Source organism: Mastigoproctus giganteus, chromosome 11, assembly GCF_048544385.1.
Source record: "Mastigoproctus giganteus isolate SK-2022 chromosome 11, ASM4854438v1, whole genome shotgun sequence".
Taxonomy (NCBI): Eukaryota; Metazoa; Arthropoda; class Arachnida; order Uropygi; family Thelyphonidae; genus Mastigoproctus; species Mastigoproctus giganteus.
In genome coordinates this window covers 23,889,259-23,912,893 of record NC_143585.1, presented here as the reverse complement: position 1 = coordinate 23,912,893, position 23,635 = coordinate 23,889,259, and the positions used below count along the sequence as shown (strand labels likewise).

At 40.1% G+C, this 23,635-nt stretch overlaps 1 protein-coding gene across 1 annotated transcript in view; it reads right to left on the bottom strand.

Annotated features, from left to right (window-relative positions):
- Window positions 1-23,395, bottom strand: part of RpLP0-like (ribosomal protein LP0-like) — a 54,644-nt gene extending 31,249 nt beyond the window's left edge. The window contains exons 1-2 of the mRNA XM_090385289.1: window positions 23,270-23,395; window positions 23,103-23,161 (exon numbers count right to left, since the gene is read on the bottom strand). Of these exons, the coding sequence (XP_090241415.1) occupies window positions 23,103-23,161; window positions 23,270-23,297 (87 nt within the window). The 5' untranslated portion in view covers window positions 23,298-23,395. The remainder of the gene's footprint in view (window positions 1-23,102; window positions 23,162-23,269) is intronic.
- Window positions 23,396-23,635: the final 240 nt, after the last annotated feature.

Genomic DNA, 23,635 nt, shown 5'->3' with positions numbered 1-23,635 from the left:
AGCATTTATCCTCTGAAACAAATGCATTTGCAGAAGACAAAAAAAAAAAAAAAAAAAACCTTCCCATTTCACCTACACATTAGCACCAAATGTTTGTCCAGTTCTTCCTTAAATTTATTTAAGCTATCACAATGGCAGATGGAAGTTTGTTCCGGCAATCAACCACCTGCTAGCTAAAGGCAAATTCCCACACATCTATTCTGCAACTGTCTTTCCTCAATTGAATTTATGCCTCCTCAAGTGCATAATCAGAGGAAGAGGAACAATGCCATCAGCACTGAATTTGCTCAAACCATTCAAAGCCTTATACACCTCAATCAGATCACCTTGCAGAACTTAAGCTTTTCTTGGTAAGAGCAACCCTTTGTTCCCTTCATCAACCTCGTTGCTCATCTCTATACTCGTTTCAGAAGCTGTACATCCTTCCTAAAATGAGGCCTCCAGACCTGTATGTAGTACCCAAGTTGTGGCCTGACCATTGCCTTGCACAAAGAGATAATCACTGATAATCCAAAGAGATAATCCTTATCCCTGCTAGCAAAATCCCTGTATATCAGTGACAAGACCCCATGAGCTGCTCTGGCAGCCTGTCTGCACTGCTCAGAAAACTTCACATTCGACTGTACAAGTATCCAAAGGTCTTTTTCATTCTCCACAACCCTGAGTGTAATACTGCACAGTTAGTACATTACTCTGGGATTACTGCTACCGATATGCAGTACTTTGCATTTGTCAATGTTAAAATTCAGTTGCCACCTCTCAGCCCATCTGCCCAACTTTTCTAGGTCCTGCTGCAGAAATGTACTGTCATTACAGTCATTAACAACCCTGCAAACCTTTGTATCGTCTGCAAACTTGGACATTAAGCCTGATATAACTTCATCAATAACATTGATAAATATAGAATACAACAATAGGCCCAACACCGAATCCTGGGGGACTCCACTAATAACACTAGTCCACAAAGAGCAGTGCCCATTGATTACCACTCTCTGTCGTCTCCCACTCACTCAACCATCCCTTTATCCATAGCAGCAACGTACCCTTACAGCCATACTGCTCTAATTTGTACAGCAGTCTTCTATGTGGATGGCTGAAGCTTTCAGGATAAATCCTGAAAGCTACAACTCATAATACTTTAATTCCCATAACAAACTTATATACAATAGCATATACACTGGTGTGCAAAACTTAAGGACCAAAACTATTTCTAAAGGTTACAACCACAAAATCTTTACTTAAGGTATTCTTTACTGATGAGAGTAGATTTAGTCTCAGAAGTGATTCTTGACATCAGCTAATCTGGCAGAGGTTGGCACATGGTATCACCCCACAAACATCACTGAAAGGGATCGATATGGCGGTCCAGGTGTTCTTATCTGGGGAGGCGTTATCTTGGATGGACGTACACAACTCCAGAACTGATACTGTAACCGGTGCACGCTACACACAGATTACCTCAGTACTGAGGTAATCCTTTCCCATGTGCGTCTGTTCCGAGGTGCCATTGGCCCTGAGTTCGTGTTTATGCATGATAACGCCACACCCCATCACAACTGCAGCTGTTGATATATTTTTGGAAAGTGAGGACATTGTTCGAATGGATTGGCCTGCCCGTTCTCCCGATCTAAATCCCATCGAACACATATGGGACGCTCTGGCGGGACGCCTAGCGACATGTCCACACCCACCAGAAAATGTTCACCAGCTGAAGATGGTGCTGACAGAGGAATGGACGATGTTACTGCAATAACTTATCAACAACACTGTTCTAAGTATGGACAGGTGGTGCAAAGCCTTCATCGACATTAGGGGTGGCCATATCTCCTACTGAGGACCACCTCTTCCCTTTGTTCCATCTTTGGCAGTGATGCATCTGTATCATAGCAGCCAGTGCTACGTTGCCATTTTTGAATAAATTCCCTCTGTACCATTTTGTTTCCGTTGTTGTGTCGGTGTTTTTTCCTTCATCATTTCTGTACCTCACGAGGTTCCTTTGGTATACTTTTCCCATATTCAGGCCACTCCTATGAGAAGCTACAGATGAAAACCTGAATGGTCCTTAAATTTTGCACACCAGTGTAGTTGTTCCCCCCCCCACACCCCAGATAATAGAGCCCAAAAAATACCTCAATCCACCACAGTCCTCACCTTGAAATTGAGGCAATCACCATTCCCATTAAACACAGAAATCTCTTTGGACATTGCCCATTTTGTGACATTATGGTCACTACCTGAGCCTACTGACAAACTATATGAGTATTTTGCATCCACATTCACACATGAGGGATTCTTTAGGGAAGTAGATGCAGGAAATTTATCAAACTGTAACAGTGAGCAAAATGATTTTGGAATAACTGAAGAAAGTGAGAGAAATTTTGAAGTTAAAAAAAAAGGGGGGGAGGGCACCTGGGATGGATGGAATCTATCCAATTATATTAAAGGAACCAGCAAAGGAGGTAAGCAAACCCTTAGCCATAATTATGAGAATATTTTTTTGGATTCTGGAGATATCCATGTTATAAATGGAGATGTGCAAATGTACCTCCAATTCACAAAGGGTTACATGAGTAACTACAGATCTGTTAGTAAACTTCAGTTCCAGGGAAAATAATGGAGTCACTGGTTAAAGAAGTAATGCAGAACAATGTAGACAGTTGCAGCTATACTTGATGCAGCATGGGTAATTCTTGTCTGACCAATTTGATTGTATACTATTACGCAGTAACAAAGGAACCGAATGCAAAAAATTATTTTGATATCATATACTTGGATTTCAGGAAAGCTATTGATACTGTTGAATATAAAAGACTGCTGTACCAATTGGAGTAGCGAGGCATTAAGAGCAAGTTACTGCTCTGGATAAAGGGATGAACAAGTAGGAGAAGATAGTGTTTATCAATGGACACTGCTATTTGTGGACTAATGTTATTGGTGGAGTCCCACAGGTTTCAGTGCTAGTTGTTGATTTCTGTATTTATTCATGACACTGATGAAGGTATATCAGGTTTAAGGTCTAAGTTTACAGATGATACAAAGGTTGGCAGGATAGTAAATGACAGCAATAAAGGTATGCTACTGCAACAGGATCTAGAAAAATTAGGCAGAGGGGCTGAGAAATGGCAACTGAAGTTTAACATTGATGAATGCAACGTACTGCATATGGGTAGCAGTAAGCTCACAGTAATGTTCCAACTATGTGGTACTACACTCAAGGTAGTGAAAAGCAAAAAAGAAATGGGGTAACTGTGCAGTCAGATATGAAGTTCTCTGAACAGTGCAGTCAGGCTGCTAGGACAGCTCATGGGGTTTTTCAATGATATACAGGAACTTTGCTATTAGGGATAAGGAGGTGATTATCCCATTGTATAAGGCAATTGTCAAGCCACATCAGTAATATAGAGTGGGATATTCAATAACCCTGAGCCACCTGTAGTTTTTTCTCCTGCTTTAGCTATGCACTGACGAACTGTGACTGGTTATAATGGTGGGGAAAACCTGGTTGTGCATGTGGAACCTATTGTTTGTGTGCATGTCAAGAAATCACTGTTTATGGAAGAGTTTAACCACAGATTTAATGAAAATTTTTTATAGTGCTATACCAAAACCAGGCATTTTTAATCTTTTGTTTTGCACTCTCCTGGAGTGAAGTAAAAAAGTCACCAGATCATGCTAATGCTGTATGGCCAGCCTAATAAGAGATAGAACTAAAAGAGAGAAATTTAAAGTTATATCATAGCCAAAAGAGTCCTCAAAGAAATTATAAGATTTTTGCAGGACTTTTGTACTGTTTCCTTTCATCTGCTTTTACAGCCAAGAGGATTTTTAGCATTAGTAGACATATACTGCAAGAAAGCAAGCTTATATAGCATCAGCCAGAGCCACCTGAGCTACTCGTGCAGCCTGTCTGAATTTAAACTGCACTGATAATACAATGGTCTTAATTCTCACAGCAGAACAAACTTACCTTTGTAATGAGTTTCCCTGATATTGCACTACTTTCAAGCAGATGGATGAACCAAAAAACTATTTGTTTAAAAGACTGCTATCAGAGTCTGTTTCAGAACTAACTGGTCCCTCATAAGATAGCTTAATCTACATCATAATTTTGACAACTGTAAAGAACTTCTTTACAACTTTACAACTGATGAGGTACCGCTTGGTTCTGAAACAGGCTGTGATAAGATTAAACAAATAGCTGATTAGCCTTTTGGTGCAGCTTTCTGCCTGAAAGTAATGTGATACCAGGGAAACTTGCTGCAAGGTCAGGTTTGCTCTATTGTGAGAATTACGACCACTGCAGTGCCTATGCAGTTTAAACTGTTTTTGTAGTAGTAGTAGTAGTGGCATGTGATGCAAGAAAGCAAGTGTATGAGCTTATGCTGCATCAGCCAAAAAAAAAAACACACCATTCCCTCCAAATGCCTGTCCAGTTCCTCCTTAAATTTATTCAACCTATCAACTTCCACAACGACAGATGGAAGTTTGTTCCAGCAATTAACCACCCGCTGGCTAAAGGCAAATTTCCGCACATCTATTCTACATCTGTCCTTTCTTAATTTGAATTTATGCCCCCTAAGGTTCGTAATCTGAACAAGTGGAAGGATCCCATCACAATTCAGCATGCTCAACCCATTCAAGGCCTTATACACCTCAATCAGATCACTGCGCAGGTGCCTAGTCTCCAGCCACTGCAATTTGCAGAACTTAAGTCTCTCTTGGTAAGAGGATCCCTTCATTCCCCTCACCAATCTTGTTGCCCTTCTCTGTACATGCTCAAGTAAATCTACATCCTTCCTAAAATGAGGCCTCCAGACCTGTACGCAGTACTCAAGGCATGGCCTGACCATTGCCTTATACAGAGGGACAATCACTTCCTTCTCCCTGCTAGCAAAATTCCTATATATCATTGACAAAACCCCATGACCTGCCCTGGCAGCCTGTCTGCATTGCTCAGAAAACTTCATTCTGACTGCACAATTACTCCCAGGTCTTTTTCATTTTCTACCACCTTAAGTGTAGTACCACACAGTTGGTACGTTTCTCTGGGGTTACTTCTACCCATATGCAGTACTTTGCATTTCTCAAGGTTAAACTTCAGTTGCCACTTCTTAGCCCATCTGCCCAAATTATCTAGATCCTGTTGCAGTAGCACACTGCCATTACTGTCATTAACAACCCTGTCAACCTTTGTATCATCTGCAAACTTCGACATTAAGCCTGATATACCTTCATCAATATCATTGATAAATATACAAAACAACAGTGGACCTAACACCAAACCCTGTGGGACTCCACTAATAACATTAGTCCACGAAGAGCAGCACCCATTGATTACCACCCTCTGTCTTCTCCCACTTAACCATCCTTTTATCCATTGTAGCAACTTACCCTTAATACCATTCTGCTCCAATTTGTACAATAGTCTTCCATGCGCAACAGTGTCAAAAGCTTTCCTGAAATCCAAATATATAATATCAAAATTATTTTTTCCATCCACTTCCTTTGTAACCACATCATAATATCCTATCAAATTTGCCAGACAAGACTTTCCCTTAACAAACCCATGCTATGTCTCAATTATTGCTGCAGTCTTGTCTAGATGATCCTGCAATGCATCTTTAACCAGTGACTCCATTATTTTACCCGGAACAGAAATTAAACTAACTGGTCTGTAATTACTCGTGTCACCCTTCGATCCCCCTTTGTGAATTGGGGATACATTTGCACATCTCCAGTCCATGGGAACCTCCCCTGAGTCCAATGATGCTCTCATAATTATGGCTAGGGGTTTGCTTAGTTGCTTTGCTGTCTCCTTTAATATAACTGGATAGTCCCATCCACCCCAGGTGCTTTTCTTATGTTTAACTTCAATTTCTCCTCCACTTTGCTCTCAGTTATTACAAAATCATTAAGTATCCTGCTACTATTTGATAACCTTCTGTCATTTTCAAACCTTAATAATTCCTCATGTGTGAATGTAGATGCAAAATACTCATTCAGTTTGTTTGCTATCTGAGCACGATCATCAACAGTCGAACCATCGATGTCAAGTGGACCAATCAGATTCATCCCCTTCCTTTTAGAGTTTATATAAGTAAAGAAATCCTTGCTGTTTTTCTTAGCATCTTTTGCCAAGGATTTCTCGTAATCTGCCTTCGCCTGTCTAACCTCTTTTGTGACCTGATTACAGACTAGCTTATATCTGCCATAGGCTTCTGAGTAGCTTGATAATTTATATGCATCCCATGCATTTGGGATCCCATGCATTTGCATATAATTTATATGCATCCCATGCACAGGGATGGGATACACTTAAATAGAAAGGGTGCAAGAATATTTGCTGATGCTATCGAGGCAGTGTTAGGTGGGTCGGAAAACTGCTAGCTTGGGGGGGAACAAAGACCAATAGATTGACAGTAGCCACTGGCAGAGGTGAAAGAGATTCTTGCACTGCTTCTATTAGAATGAGCAGAAGCCTGAAAAACAAGATGCATGGTATTTCAGAGACTGCTGGGAGCCATTGCGGTACAAATAAACACATGGGTTGTGTTAGGGTAGCTAAGAATAGAAACAGGTGCAGGTATACTTGCGTGTACACCAATGCTAGGAGTTTAGTAAATAAATTTGATGAATTTGAGGTATTGCTCAAAACATCAAAGGCAGATATTGTTGGGATATCAGAGACGTGGTGTTACACAGATATAAGGGATGCAGAACTGGAATTTGGGGAGTACAACGTCTACAGAAAGGATAGACAGGATAGGAAGGGGGGAGGGGTTATGCTATTAGTTAAGAAACACATAAAAACCAAGGAAGTGAAGCCAGTCGACATCGCTACACAGTGCAGTGTTGAGTCAGTTTGGTGTGACATAAGCATTGGGAGATCAAAATTGAGAGTAGGACTGTGCTATAGGCCTAATGACTCTGATGAGTATAATAAGGAACTGTACAGGGAAATAGAGTGGGCCAGTAAATCAGAGAGTCTTATAATGGGAGATTTTAATTTCCCAGATAGTGACTGGAATTTGGGGGCTGGTCACTCACACACTAGAAAGGCTTTTGTGGATTTATTTATCGGTGATTGTTTTCTACATCAGTATGTTCGGGAGGCAACTAGAGGGAGTAATACTCTTGATTTGATTATTAGTAGTGATTCTTCATGCATTAAGAATCCGCAGATAAATGAACCACTAGGTGGCAGTGATCACAGTGTGCTGAAGTGGGATTTACTCAAAGAGGTAACTACAATTAGGGGGAAAGGAAAGGGTTATTGCTTTAGTAAAGGCGACTACGATGGACTGAGACAGTATTTAAATTCTATACAGTGGGACCAACTGATGATGTTACCAACAGCAAATTCAAAATGGGAAGCATTCAAAGAACGTATCTTGGAAGCTACTAGGCTTTACATACCAACTAAGAAATATTGGCCGACCGGGCTAGCCGAGTGGGTAAAGTACCTGCCCGGCAACCCAAAGGTCGCGGGTTCGATTCCCGCCTCGGGCTTGGATCAAAGTACTGCAAAAACCTTGGGAGGTGCAATATGGCCACAGAAGCCGATGCGCCAACAACTACCAAATCAATCAATCAATCAAGAAATATTGTTCAAGGTTTAGGCCAAAATGGATGTCAGATGAACTAATGAGGCATATGGCAGAGAAGAAAAATGCATGGGATACTTACAAATTAACACGACACAGAAGCCTATGATAGATACAAGTTGATATGCAACCAAGTTACAAAGGAGGTTAGGCAGGCGAAGGCAGATTACGAGAAATCCTTGGCAAGGGATGCAAAGAAAAACAGCAAAGAGTTCTTTACTTATGTAAACTCTAGAAGGAAGGGGATGAATCAGATTGGTCCACTTGATATTGATGGGTCAACTGTTGATGATCCTGCTCAGGTAGCTAACAAACTAAATGAATATTTTGCATCGACATTCACACATGAGGAGTTATTCAGCAAGGGGAATGCCAGAGGTGTATTCAACTCTAGCAGTAAGCTACAGAATCTTGAAATAACTGGGAGTAAAGTGGAGGAGAAACTGTTGAAGATAAACACAAGAAAGGCACCTGGGGTGGATGGGATCTATCCAGTTATATTAAAGGAGGCAGCAAGGGAAGTAAGCAAACCCTTAGCCATAATTATGAGAGCTTCCTTGGACTCAGGGGAGGTACCCATAGACTGGAAATGTGCAAATGTGACCCCAATTCACAAAGGAGGATCAAAGGCTGACACAAGTAACTATAGACCTGTGAGCTTAACTTCTGTTCCAGGAAAATTAATGGAGGCACTGGTTAAAGAAGCACTGCAGGATCATTTAGACAAGACTTCAGTTATAGCTCAGACACAGCATGGTTTTGTTAAGGGGAAGTCTTGCCTGACCAACTTGATTGGATACTATGATGCAGTCACAAAAGAACTGGATGCAGGGAATAACTTTGATATTATATACTTGGATCTTAGAAAGGCTTTTGATACTGTTGCACATGGAAGACTGCTACACAAATTGGAGCAGTGTGACATTGGAGGCAAATTGCTGCTATGGATAAAGGGGTGGTTGAGTGGGAGAAGACAGAGAGTGGTAATCAATGGACACTGCTCATCGTGGACTAATGTTATTAGTGGAGTCCCTCAGGGCTCAGTGTTGGGTCCATTATTGTTTTCTGTATTTATAAATGATATTGATGATGGTATATCAAGCTTAATGTCCAAGTTTGCGGATGATACAAAGGTTGGCAGGGTTGTCAAGGACACTACTGACACTACACTGCTGCAACAGGATCTGGAAAGGTTGAGCAGATGGGCTGAGAGGTGGCAAATGAAGTTTAACATTGACAAATGTAAAGTACTACACATGGGAAACAGCAACCCCAGAGCAACGTATCAACTCTGTGGTACTACACTGACAGTGGTAGAGAATGAAAGGGACTTGGGGGTGATTGTGCAGGCAGATATGAAGTTCTCTGAGCAGTGCAGACGGGCTGCAAGAGTAGCTCATGGAGTATTGTCAATGATATACAGGAATTTTTCCAGCAGGGATAAGGAGGTGATTATTCCATTGTACAAGGCAATGGTCAGGCCACACCTAGAGTACTGTATACAGGTCTGGAGGCCTCATTTCAAGAAGGATGTAGAGCTGCTGGAACGAGTACAGAGAAGGGCAACAAGATTAGTGAATGGAACAAAGGGGTGCTCTTACGAAGAAAGGCTTAAGTTTTGCAAATTACAGTGTCTGGAGACTAGGCACCAGCGAGGTGATCTGATAGAGGTGTATAAAGCCTTGAATGGTTTAAGCATGCTCAATGCTGATGGGATTCTTCCTCTAGCTCAGAAAAATCACCTGAGAGGGCATAAATTCAAATTGAGGAAAGACAGATGTAGGATAGACGTGCGGAAATTTGCCTTTAGCCAGCTTGGTTGGTGGAACAGACTGCCATCCCTTGTGGTGGAGGTTGATAGCCTAAATAAGTTTAAGGCTCAGCTGGACAGGTATTTTGAACGAACAGAGGGGTGAAGTGGAAGTGGGTTTTTTTTTTTTTTTTTTTTTTTTGGCTGATGCTGCATAAGCTTGCTTTCTTGCATCAAATGCCTCTACTAATGCTAATGCTAATTTTTCTTCTCTGTCACGAGTCTCATTAGTTCATTTGATAACCATTTTGGCCTAAACCTTGAACAATATTTCTTAATAGGTATGAAACTTTTAGTAGCTTCCACGATTAATTCCTTGAATGCTTCCCACTTAGAATTTAAAAACTGTCAGAGACCACTGTACTCACCCTTACGGAAGCAAAAACCCTTTCCTTTACTCCTGATGGTAATTAAATCTTTAAGTAAATCCCACATCAGTACACTGTGATCACTGCCACCTAGTGGTTCCTTTATCTGCAAATTCTTAATACACGAATGATCACTGTTGATAACCAGATCAAGAGTATTACTTTCTCTGGTTGCCTCTCGAACATGCTGCTGCAGAAAACAATCATCCAATAAATCCACAAAAGTCTGACTAGTGTGTGAGTGACCAACCCACAAGTTCCAGTCAATATCTGGGAAGTTAAAATCCCCCATTATAAGATATTCTAATTTACTAGCCCACTCTATTTCTCTGTACAATTGTTCATTGTATTCATTCAAGTCATTAGGCCTATAACACACTCCTACTCTTATTTTTGCTTTCGCAGTGCTTATGTCACACCAAACTGACTCAACAGTGCACTGTTCATCTATATCAACTGGATGCACTTCTTTTGATTTTATGTTTTTCTTAGTTAACAGCTTTGATAACTGAGAGCTATTAAGTGCTCGATAATTCCTATATTCTATTATATTATAAATCAACAGGGATTACCTTTATTTTAGATATAGGAAGCTTCTTTTCCAACTCTCCTAGTCCAACTTGCTAATAATTCTTGAGGATGGCGATATCTATTTTGTACAGCAGGTGGGACATCTTCCCCACTGTCAGAACCGTAGTGTTCAGACCGTGCGGTCTCAACAATGAGCGCTCATGGCTGCTGTCTACAAACACCATACTTCTGGCAGCATGGAAACGATTACTTGGATTGGCATAAAATTAGGTTTTTGGGGTCTAAACTGTTTAATAAATATGGACCGATTATTTCTTTCGGTCCTATAGCTGGACTTCAGAGTTAAATTTAGGGGTCTAATAAAATTGGATATGGGGGGAGGGATTATTCTCTACATTCCTTAAGTCGGACTAGAACTGTTCGGGCGTCATGTTCACAGGAACAGAGCAACTCACAATTAATCCGAAACTTTTGTCTTATGCTGTACTGTTTGTTCTTCACGCATGCGTATAAGTGACCAATCGTTGGACAATAGGAATAGCCTATGGATATTGATTGAAGTTTCATGTAGTTTCATCTCTAAGGTTTCTGCAATAAGTAGTTTGTGATAGTTGTGTTGAATATTTATAATTTTTGTTTCATTAAAGCTGAATGAATGTCGTTCATTTATTGCGTGGAACAAAAGTTCTGATGCATTTGAACAACCCGCCCGCACAGAAGCTTCGTGTTGTTTTGCTCGAAGCTGTGCCACTCCCATGGTAGATCCTAGATAAACAGTGTCACAATTTTTGCATAGGATGCTGTATATGAGGTCATGCTGTGATTGGAATGTGGTGTTTGAAGGTTGATTTCTGAAGAATGTGTATAATTTGTTCATGGGTTTTGCTATGATTTTCATGTCGGTTCCCTTGCATATTTGATTAAGTTTATTGTACCAGTACTCGACATATGGAATGGTGATGAAATGTATTTTGGTCTTGTCAGATTTTTGTGCAATATTTGTTGCGAGGTTGTTGTTATTTATTTTATCACGGGCTATTGTTTTGACTTTGTTTATATAGGTTAGCGAGTAACCCCTATTTAAGAATCTTGTAGTTAATTCATTTATTTCAGTGGTTAGAGAAATTTGGGTGGAAGAATATTTAAAGGCATTAAGAAATTGGTTCAGCATGACCGATTTTTTGTATGGTTGGGGATGATAACTGTGGAAATGCAAAAGCATCCCCTTATTAGTGGGTTTTCTATATATGCTGAAATTTAGTTTTTGTCCTAATCTGCTAATTAATTAACAGCATAACACCTCCTCCCTTTCTATCCTGTCTATCCTTTCTGTACACATTGTATTCCCCAAATTCCAGTTCAGCATTCCTTATATCTGTGTGACACCAGGTCTCTGCTATCCCAACAATATCCGCCTTTGATGTCTTGACCAACACTTCAAATTCATCAAATTTATTTACTATACTTCTAACATTGGTATACATACAAGCATACATGTTCCTATTCCTAGTTACCCTAACACATCCCATATACCCACCTATTTCAGGATGATTGCCATCCATCCCTGAAACCCCCAATACCCCTTGCTCCAAGTCACTACTTATTCTAATAGAAGTTGTGCAAGAATCACCTTCACCTTTGCCTATGGCTACTGTTAATCTATTAGTCCTTGTATCCCCCCAAGCTATCAGTTTTCCAACCCATCTAACACTGCCTCAATAGCATCAGCAAATATTCTTGCACCCTTTCTATTTAAGTGTATCCCATCCCTGTAGAAGCAGTCACTCCTGTGAACAAGTACAGTCCAGGCTGAAAAAAATTCTATCCCTTGAGCCTTGCACAATCTTTCCAGGGCCGAATTGATCGACAAGACTCTCATCATATACTCCCTTCTATCGTGTCTGGGCAGAATTGCAGACACTTTCAAATTCAACCCTAATTCTCGGCTTTTGTTCAACAGTGACCTGTACTTGTTAAGTAATTCTGCCGGTCTCCTACTCTTAATATCATTAGTGCCAACGTGTACAACTATATCACCTTTTGTGCCCTTAAAAGATGATATCCGCTCTACAACGTCATCAACCTTTGCCCTTGGCAGACATACCCTGGTCCTGTTCCACCTATCCTTTTTACAAAGCATGTTTCCCGTTTTCCTGACAATAGTCACCAACAACAACTACTAGTTCCTGTGGGACCAGCGCATTCTGCCTTGGGGGTTGCCGCTGTGTTGCGTGATGACCAAGTGCAAGCTCTGGCGTTGATGTGGGCAGCTGAGAGCCTGATGGGCTCCTCAATTTTGATCTTTCGTGGGCATCCACCCTGTCCTTCAAACTCTCATATAGGCCCATAACAATGCTGAGTTGTCGCCTGATTTCCTTACATCGTGCACACACAAAAACATTCCCCATGGCAATATCATGTTCAGTTCCAGAGTTCGGCAAACATTTCACAAGTTGCACATTTTTTTAGGCTGTGATGCGTTGGAGAATCGCCCCCCCTCACTTCTCCCCCCGGGTCACAGCACTCCTGCCACTTTGTGCCCGTTGCTTTGTTGCTCTAGTTTGGGGCATGACACTTTAAATTAATAAGATCAATAAATTAAATTAATTAAATTTCAATACTACGCTATCTAATAGAAACAGTGAAGCGTATTACTCTATATAATTATACATTAGAGCTACCTAGCTACCTCAATTAAAAATTTGAATTCCCTACCACTATATACAAAAACAATGAATGCAAGAATCAAACGAAATAACGGTTTTACCTATATTAAGTATTAATCTACAAAAACTCTTTATCTAAATTAAAATAAAAATAACCAGCGTAACTATAACTATAAGACTATATATTAAGTACAATATAAAATAACAATTATGTAAATAAAAAAGCAAACACTTATCGTTTTTTCGGAGCCTGTAACTCACAGCTGTAATTTTTTTTTTTAAAGAGCGTCAGCACCCTCTCTTGTGGCCAGCAAGATTTAAAGAACAAAACAGTAATGCAGCATCTTATAAAAACAGAAGTTTAATTTTTTTGCATGGATTTTTAAGTCAAATACAATCTTGGCCTTTAAAAGTGCCAGGTTGTTTTGTTAATATTTCTGGATTTTAAAATGTTGAAATGTTGACTTTTTTTGTGTGTGTGCGAAATACACCGGATTTTAAAGTATTCCAGATCGTAAAGTGTTGGAGTTTACAAAGTTTACTGTATATATGTAGTAAATGTAAGTACATTGGTATTAATTCATGCTTAGGATTTTATACTCACCACTTAAGTTAATCTAAAAATGTTAGATGAATTTTTGTGCTTCAAAGGCTTGACTTACATGTCTTAATATATACAACACTTAAATCCAATCCTTCTAAAACTCAGTACTGTCTTATTTCTCACAAAAACAGTCTAATGCTTCTATGCTCTTTGATGACACTCAAATTTCTAGATAAGATTATATATCTCTATTAGGCCTATTCTACACATCTGAACAGATGCTTGTTATACTCATCACAGTCATTAGGCCTATAACACACTCCTACTCTCATATATGTTTTCGGAGCATTTATGTCACACTAAACAAAAAAAGGAAGTGGTGGAAAAACTTCTATCTGGTGTTGTAGAAGTGGGTAGTTTGAATAAATTGAAACCATGGTGCTGGGGATTTCAAGAGCTGCTGGGAGTCATCATGAAACAAGTAAATACATGGGCCACGTTAGGGCCCATGTATTGACGATATGATGTGCTGGTCAAGACATCAAATGCAGACACTTGGAATTTCACAGGTGTGGTATCACTCAAATATACGGGATGCAGAATTTGAATATGGGGAGTACAATATATACAGAAAGAACAGTGTATAGTGTAGTTTGACTAGCTGCACCTGTGGGGGGGAAGGTCCCCAACTCCGTGACTGATACTTTAAGATGTACACGGTACTCTGTAAAGGCCAGATTGCGCGTGAGTTAGTGTAGGGTGTGTTGGTATGTTGTTCATCTGGCCTCTTAGTCTAGGAGCCTGTGAAAACCACCAACCCCTAGTTAATGTCCTTCGCCATGGGGGGGTCAGATCAGTAGGAAGAAAGACTCTGGTAAGGTGACCATGGGGTTGCCTGAGCTTCCCAGCCCAGAAAAATTAAAATAAAGAAAGGAAGATAGGGAAAATAGTGCTGTTGTTGTTGTTATTTGGTTTTTAGGAGCATTAGCAACTAAGGCCATATTGCTCCGGGAATATGCGGTGGTCATTCCCTGACCTTTCCGCATCCTCCGTATTTGGTGGTGACAGGAAAATAGTGCAAGTAGAGGATAAATGAGGGAGAGAACAGTGGGACAGAGGTGAAGTTGGCTGCCAGGTTGAAAGGGTGACAGTAGGGAAACCTATGGAGTAGGAAGCCCAGCCCACCCCACCCCACCCCAGAGGGGGGGAGTTAAAAAAGTGATGGTGGCTAGTCACCAAGCAAAAGTGGGATTTGGAAGTCCACCCATGGGGAGTAAAGATATAGGGAAAGGGAGCCCCATATGTATGAAAAGGAAGGGGGGATAGAGTGGGGATAGGGGAGGAAGTAGGAGTAAAAGGATGTAAGTGGAAGTATCCACCTTAGGGATTTGAAAAGGGGATAGATATGGAAGGGGGAACTTGGAAGGCCATCTCCCCCAGAGGAGATGGAAATAAAGGTCATGAGTAAAGTCTAGGAGGTTGCGCGTGGACGTCGATATCTCACACCTCAAGAAGGGGTGCTAGCATCCCACACCCATATACAGGGTGTCTCAAAAATACACGGCATAACTTCAGGAATGAGTTCCTCATGTGTAGACAATAAAAATATTTTATATCAACATAGTTCCGGAAATGCTTGGTTTCCAAGTTTTGAAGGTCTGTCTATGACACTTAACTGTTCACATCACCTTATAGTAATTGTTCAAAATGTCCACCTTCTGCCTAAATACAGGCCTCACATCGACGTCTCATTTACTCGTGAAGATGATGCCAAATTCCTAGCATGTTTCATATTGTCTCACAACCTGCCACAATTCGATTGCAGAGAGTTTCCACATCACCTACCGGAGTCGAATACACCAATGACTTTAAATGGCCCTACGAGAATAAATCTAGTGAGTTAAATCATTTGAGCGTGGAGGCCAGGCAGTTGGTCTACCCCTTCCACTTCAGGAGTCGTATATCTTGGTCATCCTCTGTTGGCAGCACGAAGTGTAAAGGTCCAATGTTCACAAAGGCGGTGATGGATACCTTCAAACGTTTTCCTGTCTGGACATCTTCGTTCTGGGAACCTTTTGTGGTACAAACGATGAGCCTCCAGAGCCTTGCTGTCTGCCAAACCATACATAAAGTGCATATCCACTTGCTCCTGATTTGAATACATGGTCGGAATGGAAAACCATTAGATCCTGTCAGTACCTTGTGATGAAGGAAATCACCTGCGGGAGATAAGACATCCCGGTTAATAACTCGGGAACCAACCATTTCCGGAACTATGTTGATATAAAATATTTTTATTGTCTACATATGTGGAACTCATTTCTGAAGTTATACCATGTATTTTTGAGACACCCTGTATACCTCTGTGAATGAAATCCAATAAAGACTCCACCTGATATATCTAATTGCCATAAATATCTTCCCAAAGGGTAAAATGTGTAATTAATGGAAATATGAGAAATCATGAAAATAGCAATCATGACAAAAAACATACATTTTATCACATTTATGTGTACAAACTGAAATGACAAGTTAACGTAATAATATTATGTACTATAAATCAGCAAAATAAGTCCTCAACATTTTGTTGTTCCTCCTCAAGCTGCAATTACAGCCTTGCAACGATCTGGCATAGAGTTAATCAGCTTCTGAGTTGTTGTTGTTATTTGGTTTTTAGGAGCATTAGCAACTAAGACCATATTGCTCATGGGATATACGGTGGTCATTCCCTGACCTTTCCGCATTCTCCTTATTTTTTTTTTATTTTTTTTTTTTTATGAGAACCCCAAACACGAGAGGTATTATAACCTATAGTACTTGGTACCGTGCTTGGGTTGGAGGTTGGGAAGACGAAAGAAGATATTTGTTGATATTGGACTTGAACTTCTATAGATTGTAATTTTCAGGAAATACATATGAAGGAAGGTTGTTCCAGAAAACGGCAGTTGAATGAATAAATGAGGAAGATGAAAAGTTGGTTCTGTGGGTTTGAAGTTGGACAGTAAATGGATGTTGGCTGGTGGCGGCACGTGTTCGGACTGTTTTGAAAGAGAGAGCGGGAATTATAGAAGCCAATTCTGAAGAACAGTGCCCATGGAAGTATCTGTAGAAGAGGCATGCAGCAGAAACAGTGCGTCTATGAGACAGCGAGTGGAGAGACTCTGTTAGAGATGAATCATTAATTAACCTAACTGCCCTCTTCTGAATGGAATCAAGAAGCCTGAGAGAGGTTTTGGGGGCACCACCCCAGATGTGGGAACAATATTCCATGGCAGGGCAGATTTGCGATTTATACAGAGTGAGCAGTTGTTTGGGAGAAAAGTAACGCCGAGAGCGAAAGAGAAAACCAAGTTTTTTAGATGCAGAGGAAGCAATATTTGTAATGTGCTTGTGCCAAGAGAGATTAGAAGTCAGGGTAATCCCCAAAAGAGATATATCATTTTGCCTAGAAATCGGAGTGTCACTAAAGATAAGCATAGGAGCAGAAGAATCCTTTTTGCGAGATATAAGACAAGATTGAGTTTTAGAAGGGTTGAAATCAACTAAGTTGTCTTTGCCCCACTGGAGAATTACCTGAAGATCGGCATTTAAGGAATTGGTAGCAGATTTTCGAGAACTTGAAGCTGATTGAGCTGGACAAGGTTTCTCAAAATGGAAAGTTGAATGCAATGTGCTATCATCGGCAAAACTATGGATAGGATTTCCAGTCAATGGAAGAAGGTCATTGATATACAAGAGGAAAAGAGTGGGGGAAAGAACTGAACCTTGGGGGACACCGGCATTAGTGGAGAAGTTAGAAGACAGAGAGCCATCTACCATCACCCTCAGTGAGCGATCAGAGAGAAAACTGGATAACCAATTACTAAAAACAGTTGGCAAACCATAAGATGGAAGCTTGTTTAGAAGACCTTTATGCCAAACACGATCAAAAGCCTTTGAGATGTCAAGAGCAACTACTTGTGTTTCACCGAACCTTTCCATTGAATTAGTCCATAAATGGGTAACATAAGCCAGAATATCACCAGTGGATCGACACTGACGGAATCCATACTGGCGATCGTTGATCAGACGGAAGGTTTCTAGGTAGTTTAAGAGTTGGCGGTTAATTGATTTCTCCATTACTTTAGAAAGAGTAGAAGTAATTGCAATGGGACGATAATTGGATGGGAGGGATTTGTCACCCTTTTTAGGAACTGGCTGGATATGAGCAAATTTCCAAGCAGAAGGAAAAACACCTTTGGAATAAGAAAGTGAAAAAAGGCGGCAAAGAATAGGAGTAAGTTCAGGAGCACAGGTTTTGAGAACAAGTGGAGAAATACCATCAGGACCTGGAGCTTTCTTAGCATCAAGATTCATCAAAATCCTTCTGATATCCTTTTGACGGAAGAACACAGGAGGCATTGAATGGAGTGTGTTAGGAATGGTGGGAGGTGTTTTACCAAGATCATTAATACATGAGCTCAAAGAAAAATGGGATGCTAACAGGTCAGCTTTATCCTTGGCTGAAGTGACAACAGAACCATCTGGTTTGGACAGAGGTGGGAGCAGAGATGGGCAAAAGTTGCGGCCAATAGCTTTGGCAAGAGACCAGAATGCTCGGCTACCATTAGGGCAAGAAGCAAGTTTTCTACTCTTAGCCTGTTCAACTCTAGTTTGGACTGATTAATAACTGCTTTACAATTGTTGCGAGCTTTGGTGTAGGCAGAAAATGAAACTGAAGAATTAGAAACAAGCCAATTACGATATGCAACGTTCTTCTCTTGGACAGCCTTAGCACATTTATTGGAAAACCAAGGTTTAGATATAGGACGAGATTTTAAAGTGGAGTGTGGGATAAAGGATTCCATTCCTGCAAGAATAATTTCACTGACACGATCTGAGCAAACGTTGACATCAGAAGTTTTGAAACAGTAATCAGACCAAGGAAAAGAAGAAAAGAAGTCTCACAGGTCATCCCATTTTGCATTCTTGTAATGCCAAACAATACGAGGTTGGGAATAGCCATGAGATAAAGGTTCCATTGGAGAAGAGGCAATCACCAAGTTGTGATCTGAAGTGCCTAAAGGACCTCTCACTTCAACCTTGTACTTAGAAGGGTTGTTTGTGAGAAAAAAATCAAGCGTATTGGCTGTATGATTAGGATTGTCCGGTATTCTTGTAGGTAAATGAACAATCTGTGCTAGGTCATTAGTAATTGCAAAAGCCTCAGCATCTCGACCTGCTGGGTCGGTGTGACTAGAAAACGGAAGCCAGCTGGAGTTGTGAACGTTAAAATCACCAAGGAAAATTACCTCACTGTTAGGAAAGTTGGACTGGAGAAAGTAAAGTTGCAAAGAGAGGAAGTCAAAGAGCTCCAAGTGATTAGTGGAGTTGGGAGAACGGTAGAGACAACAGATGAATTTTACACAATGAGGTAGAGAGATTTTAAGCCAGAGAAGATCAAAGAGAGGAGATTCCAAATTGCCAAGTCTCTGACAGGGAATATCAGAACGGACATATGCACAAGTACCACCTTTGGGGCGAAAGGAATCATACAGCAATTTGGTGGCTCACAGGCTCGAACCCCTGTCTAATCAAGAAGCATGTGCTACACACTGCTGCTCCTGCCCACCTGGCTACGGAGGTGCCCAACTTCTGGGTATACAGTTGCCCAATTTCATGGTACCACACCCTTACAATGCTCTCCTGCAGCTGAATCTTACTTGTTGGCTTCTTCTGAGCAATTTTAGACAACATTATATACCAGAAATTTTCAATACAGTTGAAATCTGGACCGTGTTGCTGGGCCAGTCCAACACTGTAATGCCAGCATTTCTGAGGTATGACTGCATCTTAAGGGAGAAAAACGAGGGAAAACATTGGTGTAAGTATGTTTTAAGCTTTGTGAGACAAGAAGACAAACTCATCATTAAATCTAAATAGCATGAAACTTACCAATTTTGCTGTGTGGCAAGGTGCTGAGTCCTGTTGAAAAATACAGTTTTGGACATCCGTGTGGTGATCCCCAATAACATGTTTCAGACACTCCTCCAAGATAGCAGTGTAGGTTTCTGCATTCACCATTCCAGTAATAAACTTAATTCGCCCCACCCCTTTGCTTGTTATGCATCCACAGACCATCTGACTGGCAGGGAACTTTACAGTTGGTGTTATGAAGTCAGGATGGTATGTTCCAATTTTCGTCTTCTGACATATCGCTTCCCATCCAAACCATGCAGGTTGAATTTCGATTGACGGTGCCCCATTGCTCTTTTGTCCATGAAAAATGCGTTTTAGCTTAAGCAAGTAGCTTATTTCTCATTTGTTGAGTCAACAAAGGCCTCTTCTTGGGTCGATAGGCATGCAGACCACGTTCTGAAAGCGATCTTTGAATAGTTATGGCGATTACGAAGGCGCAGTCATTTCAAATATCGACCGTGGGAAGGCATAGTCACTCTCTTTCAGCCTGATCCAGGTCTTCTCTTCACTAATATCACCGGTTTCATGTTTAATTTCAGCACCTGGGAAACTGTTGACTGGTGGCAGTCTATTTTATCAGCAAGAGCACACGTAGAAAGCCCTTCCTGGGACTGAGCAACAGCTGCACTTTTTTTTCTTGGTGTCAACTAAACATATGGAGCCACACTTCCACCTCCACAAAACAGGATACTGATGAGCGTGTATACCCTTCCAACGGCATATTTATAGAAATGGCTGATGCAACAATACCTTGAAATTACTGTCTGATGCAATAGAAGCGTTACCTAACACACTACCTTTGCTTGACAAACAAAATTACTGTAATAAAACAATACCTTATACGTTTCACTTCAAATGTTAGTTTTTTTAAGGTGAACAGTTTTTTTTGTCCGCCACCTGTATATATATACTTAACAGCTCTATCTTTGCAGCCAGTCGCAAAATAGGTGACTAGTTTCGTGAAAATACAGAAAACACTTATACAGAAACCTCTCATATAACATAATAATAATAATATATATAAAGAAATTTACAACCAATATCAATCCACTGTAAGATGGAGGCCTCCTCCACAAGTCATTATTATTATTATTAGCCATATAGTGCAAGGAAGCCTGAGGCTTATGCTGCACCAGCAAAAAAAAAAAAAAAATTCCCACGTTACCCTGAGAGAGAGAGAGATGTAGAAGGAAATCACCAAGAAAGCAAACAAGAAAGAAAAGAATGATGATATCCAGCTCAGCACCCCAGGTTTGCCAAGCCCATACTCACCAGATGTGAACCCCTGGGGTTCCATGTTGAGGACTGGACCATAATTTGCCAGCACTGGACCAGTGGGGCTTGAAATATGGTCTACTCAAATAGCATGTGTTATTGCACTTCCACTTCTAACTACTCAGCCACAGAGACCTCATTTATATATATATATATATATATATATATATATATAAAATGCTGAAATCAATTGCATATGCATTTAAAAAATATAAGTCCTGAAATTTCAAAACAATAAAAATTCTTTTCTCTGATGCTGTATAAGTTTGTTTGTTTGTTATTTGGTTTTTAGGAGCATTAGGAGCATTGCTCCGGGGATATGCGGTGGTCATTCCCTGACCTTTCCGCATCCTACGTATTTGGTGGTCACGGGCTTGAACCCTGGTCTAATCAAGAAGCGTGTGCTATGCACTGCTGCTCCTGCCCACCTGGCTACGGAAGCGGCGTGCATAAGTTTGCTTTCTTGAATCATATCCCAATATTAATGCTAACCGAGTTGAGGAAATAAATCAGAACAATCATATATAATGCTTACTGTATACTAAAGGGTTTTTCAAAACATAACGAAAACATTTAGCTTGATATTTCATAAATATTTTCATTTTCTGGTCAAACTTTTTTTTTTAGTTTTCTTTTTAATATATAGCACTGGTAGTAGCAAATGATGTAAGAAAGCAAGCTTATACAGCAGAAACACAAAAAAAAAATATCTCCCACTACATCTAATCATAATAGGTTATCTAGTTCTTATCTAGTTTAACCTGCTTCCTAAAGGCAAACTTCCACACATCTCTTCTGCAACCATCCATCCTCAATTTGAATTTGTGTCCATCATGAATGTGGTCTGAGCAAGAGAAAGAATCCCATCAGCATTGATGATCACTCAATCCATTCAAAGAATTAAACAAATCAATCAAATCACCTCACAAGTGTCTAGTTTGAAAGATGCTGCAATTTGCAGAACTGAAGCCTTTCTTGGTAAGAAATGAAGGGGTAAGAGCACCCCTTCATTTCTCATCATCAATCTCGTTGCTCTTCTCTGCACTCGTTCCAGCAGCTCTTCATCCTTCCTAAAATAAATCCTCCAACTTGTATATGGCACTCAAGATGTAGCCTGACAAATGCCTTATACAATGGGATAACTAGCAAAATTCCTGTATATTATTGACAAAACCCATGAGCTGTCCTGACAGCCTGTCTGCATTGCTCAGAGAACTTCATATTAAACTGCACAATTATCCCAAGGTCTTTTCCATTTTCCACTACCATAAGTATAATACCACACAGTTCATACATTACTCTTGGGTTACTGCTAATCATATGCAGTACTTTGCATTTGTCAATGTTAAACTTAAATTGCCATTTTTCAGCCCAACTTTTCTAGATCTTGTTGCAGTAGTATACCATCATGCCAACCTTTGTATCACCTGCAAACTTGGACAATAAGCCTGATATGCCTTCGTCAATATCATTAATAAATACAGTAAACAACAATGGACACAAAACTGAACTCTGGGGAAACCAAGCTCGTGTCAACTGGATACACTACCTTATATTTTATGTGCTTCTTAACTACCCAGGGGCTCATATCTGTGTGAGTATGGGCACACCCAGGGTCCTGAGTTGGATATCATCATTCTTCTCTTTCTTGGTAATTTCCTTCTACTTCTCTCTCTCTCTTTCTCAGGGTAACACGGGAATTTTTTATTTGCTGGTGCAGCATAAGCCACAGGCTTCCTTGCATCATATAGCTAATAATAATAATAACCCCTCCCCTCTTATCCTGTCTTTCCTTTCTGTATGCATTGTACTCTCCATTCCTTATATCTGAGTGACACCACATCTCTGATATACCAACGTCTACATTTGATGTCTTTACTAGCACATCAAATTCATAAAATTTATTTACTATGCTTCTAGCATTGGTGTACATGCACCTGTTCATACTCTTAGTTACTGTAATACAGCCCATGTGTTTCATTATTTTATGCCTCCCAGCAGTACTTGAAATCCCCAGCACCTTGCTTCATTGTGTCAATCAGGGAAGTGATACAAGGTACATAATTTATAGAAACTCTCTGAGGGCCTGCTTTCCTATGTCCGAAGTTGTTTATCTGCTCTCAAAAATGTCCACTGTAATTAATTAATTACAGAGAGATCACTCCGTATGTTACTACTCGTGGCTCCACAAACACACCTGGAGAACTATCAGCTGTACCCTATATTATAACATGGCGATATAAAGCCAAATTGATATCCTAAGAAGTTTCTTATTTTTAAAGGATACGTTGTACCTCAGTTGATATAATTGAGAGTTTCATGATCAAAAATGAACGACAGACTTACCTCTTCGATAAGATGTTGCTTCAGTTCCAATCGCTTTTTACGTACATTTGTTAAAGATACTGCAAGAAAATTAAAAATAAATATCAGAAAAACAGATATAAAAAATACCTAAATGTATTTCACAAACAAGTTCAAGAATAACAAATATTTAAATATATCATAAATACCTTGCTTATTACGCTTGGAAATCGGCATTTTCAAATACTAATACAAGCGATCAATATCTCAAAACAACGTGCAAGGGGACATTAGGCTTAGAGGAACGATCACATTTTTCACTTACAAAAGCGCCACCTAGCGACAGAAGCTGCAAATATAAATTAGATTAATTTGTATAAAATATACACTAACAGGACAAAATAATAGAAACCGCACCTGGTGTATACTATATAATAAAATTCTATTAGTTTAACGGCAGCTTACAGATCGTATCCATGCTTGTGTATTTTGTCTGTGAAATTGTATGTTCACGAACCGATTAGCATTTTGTACAGCTAAAAAACATCAAATATTCCTCCACCTTGGATCCCTTT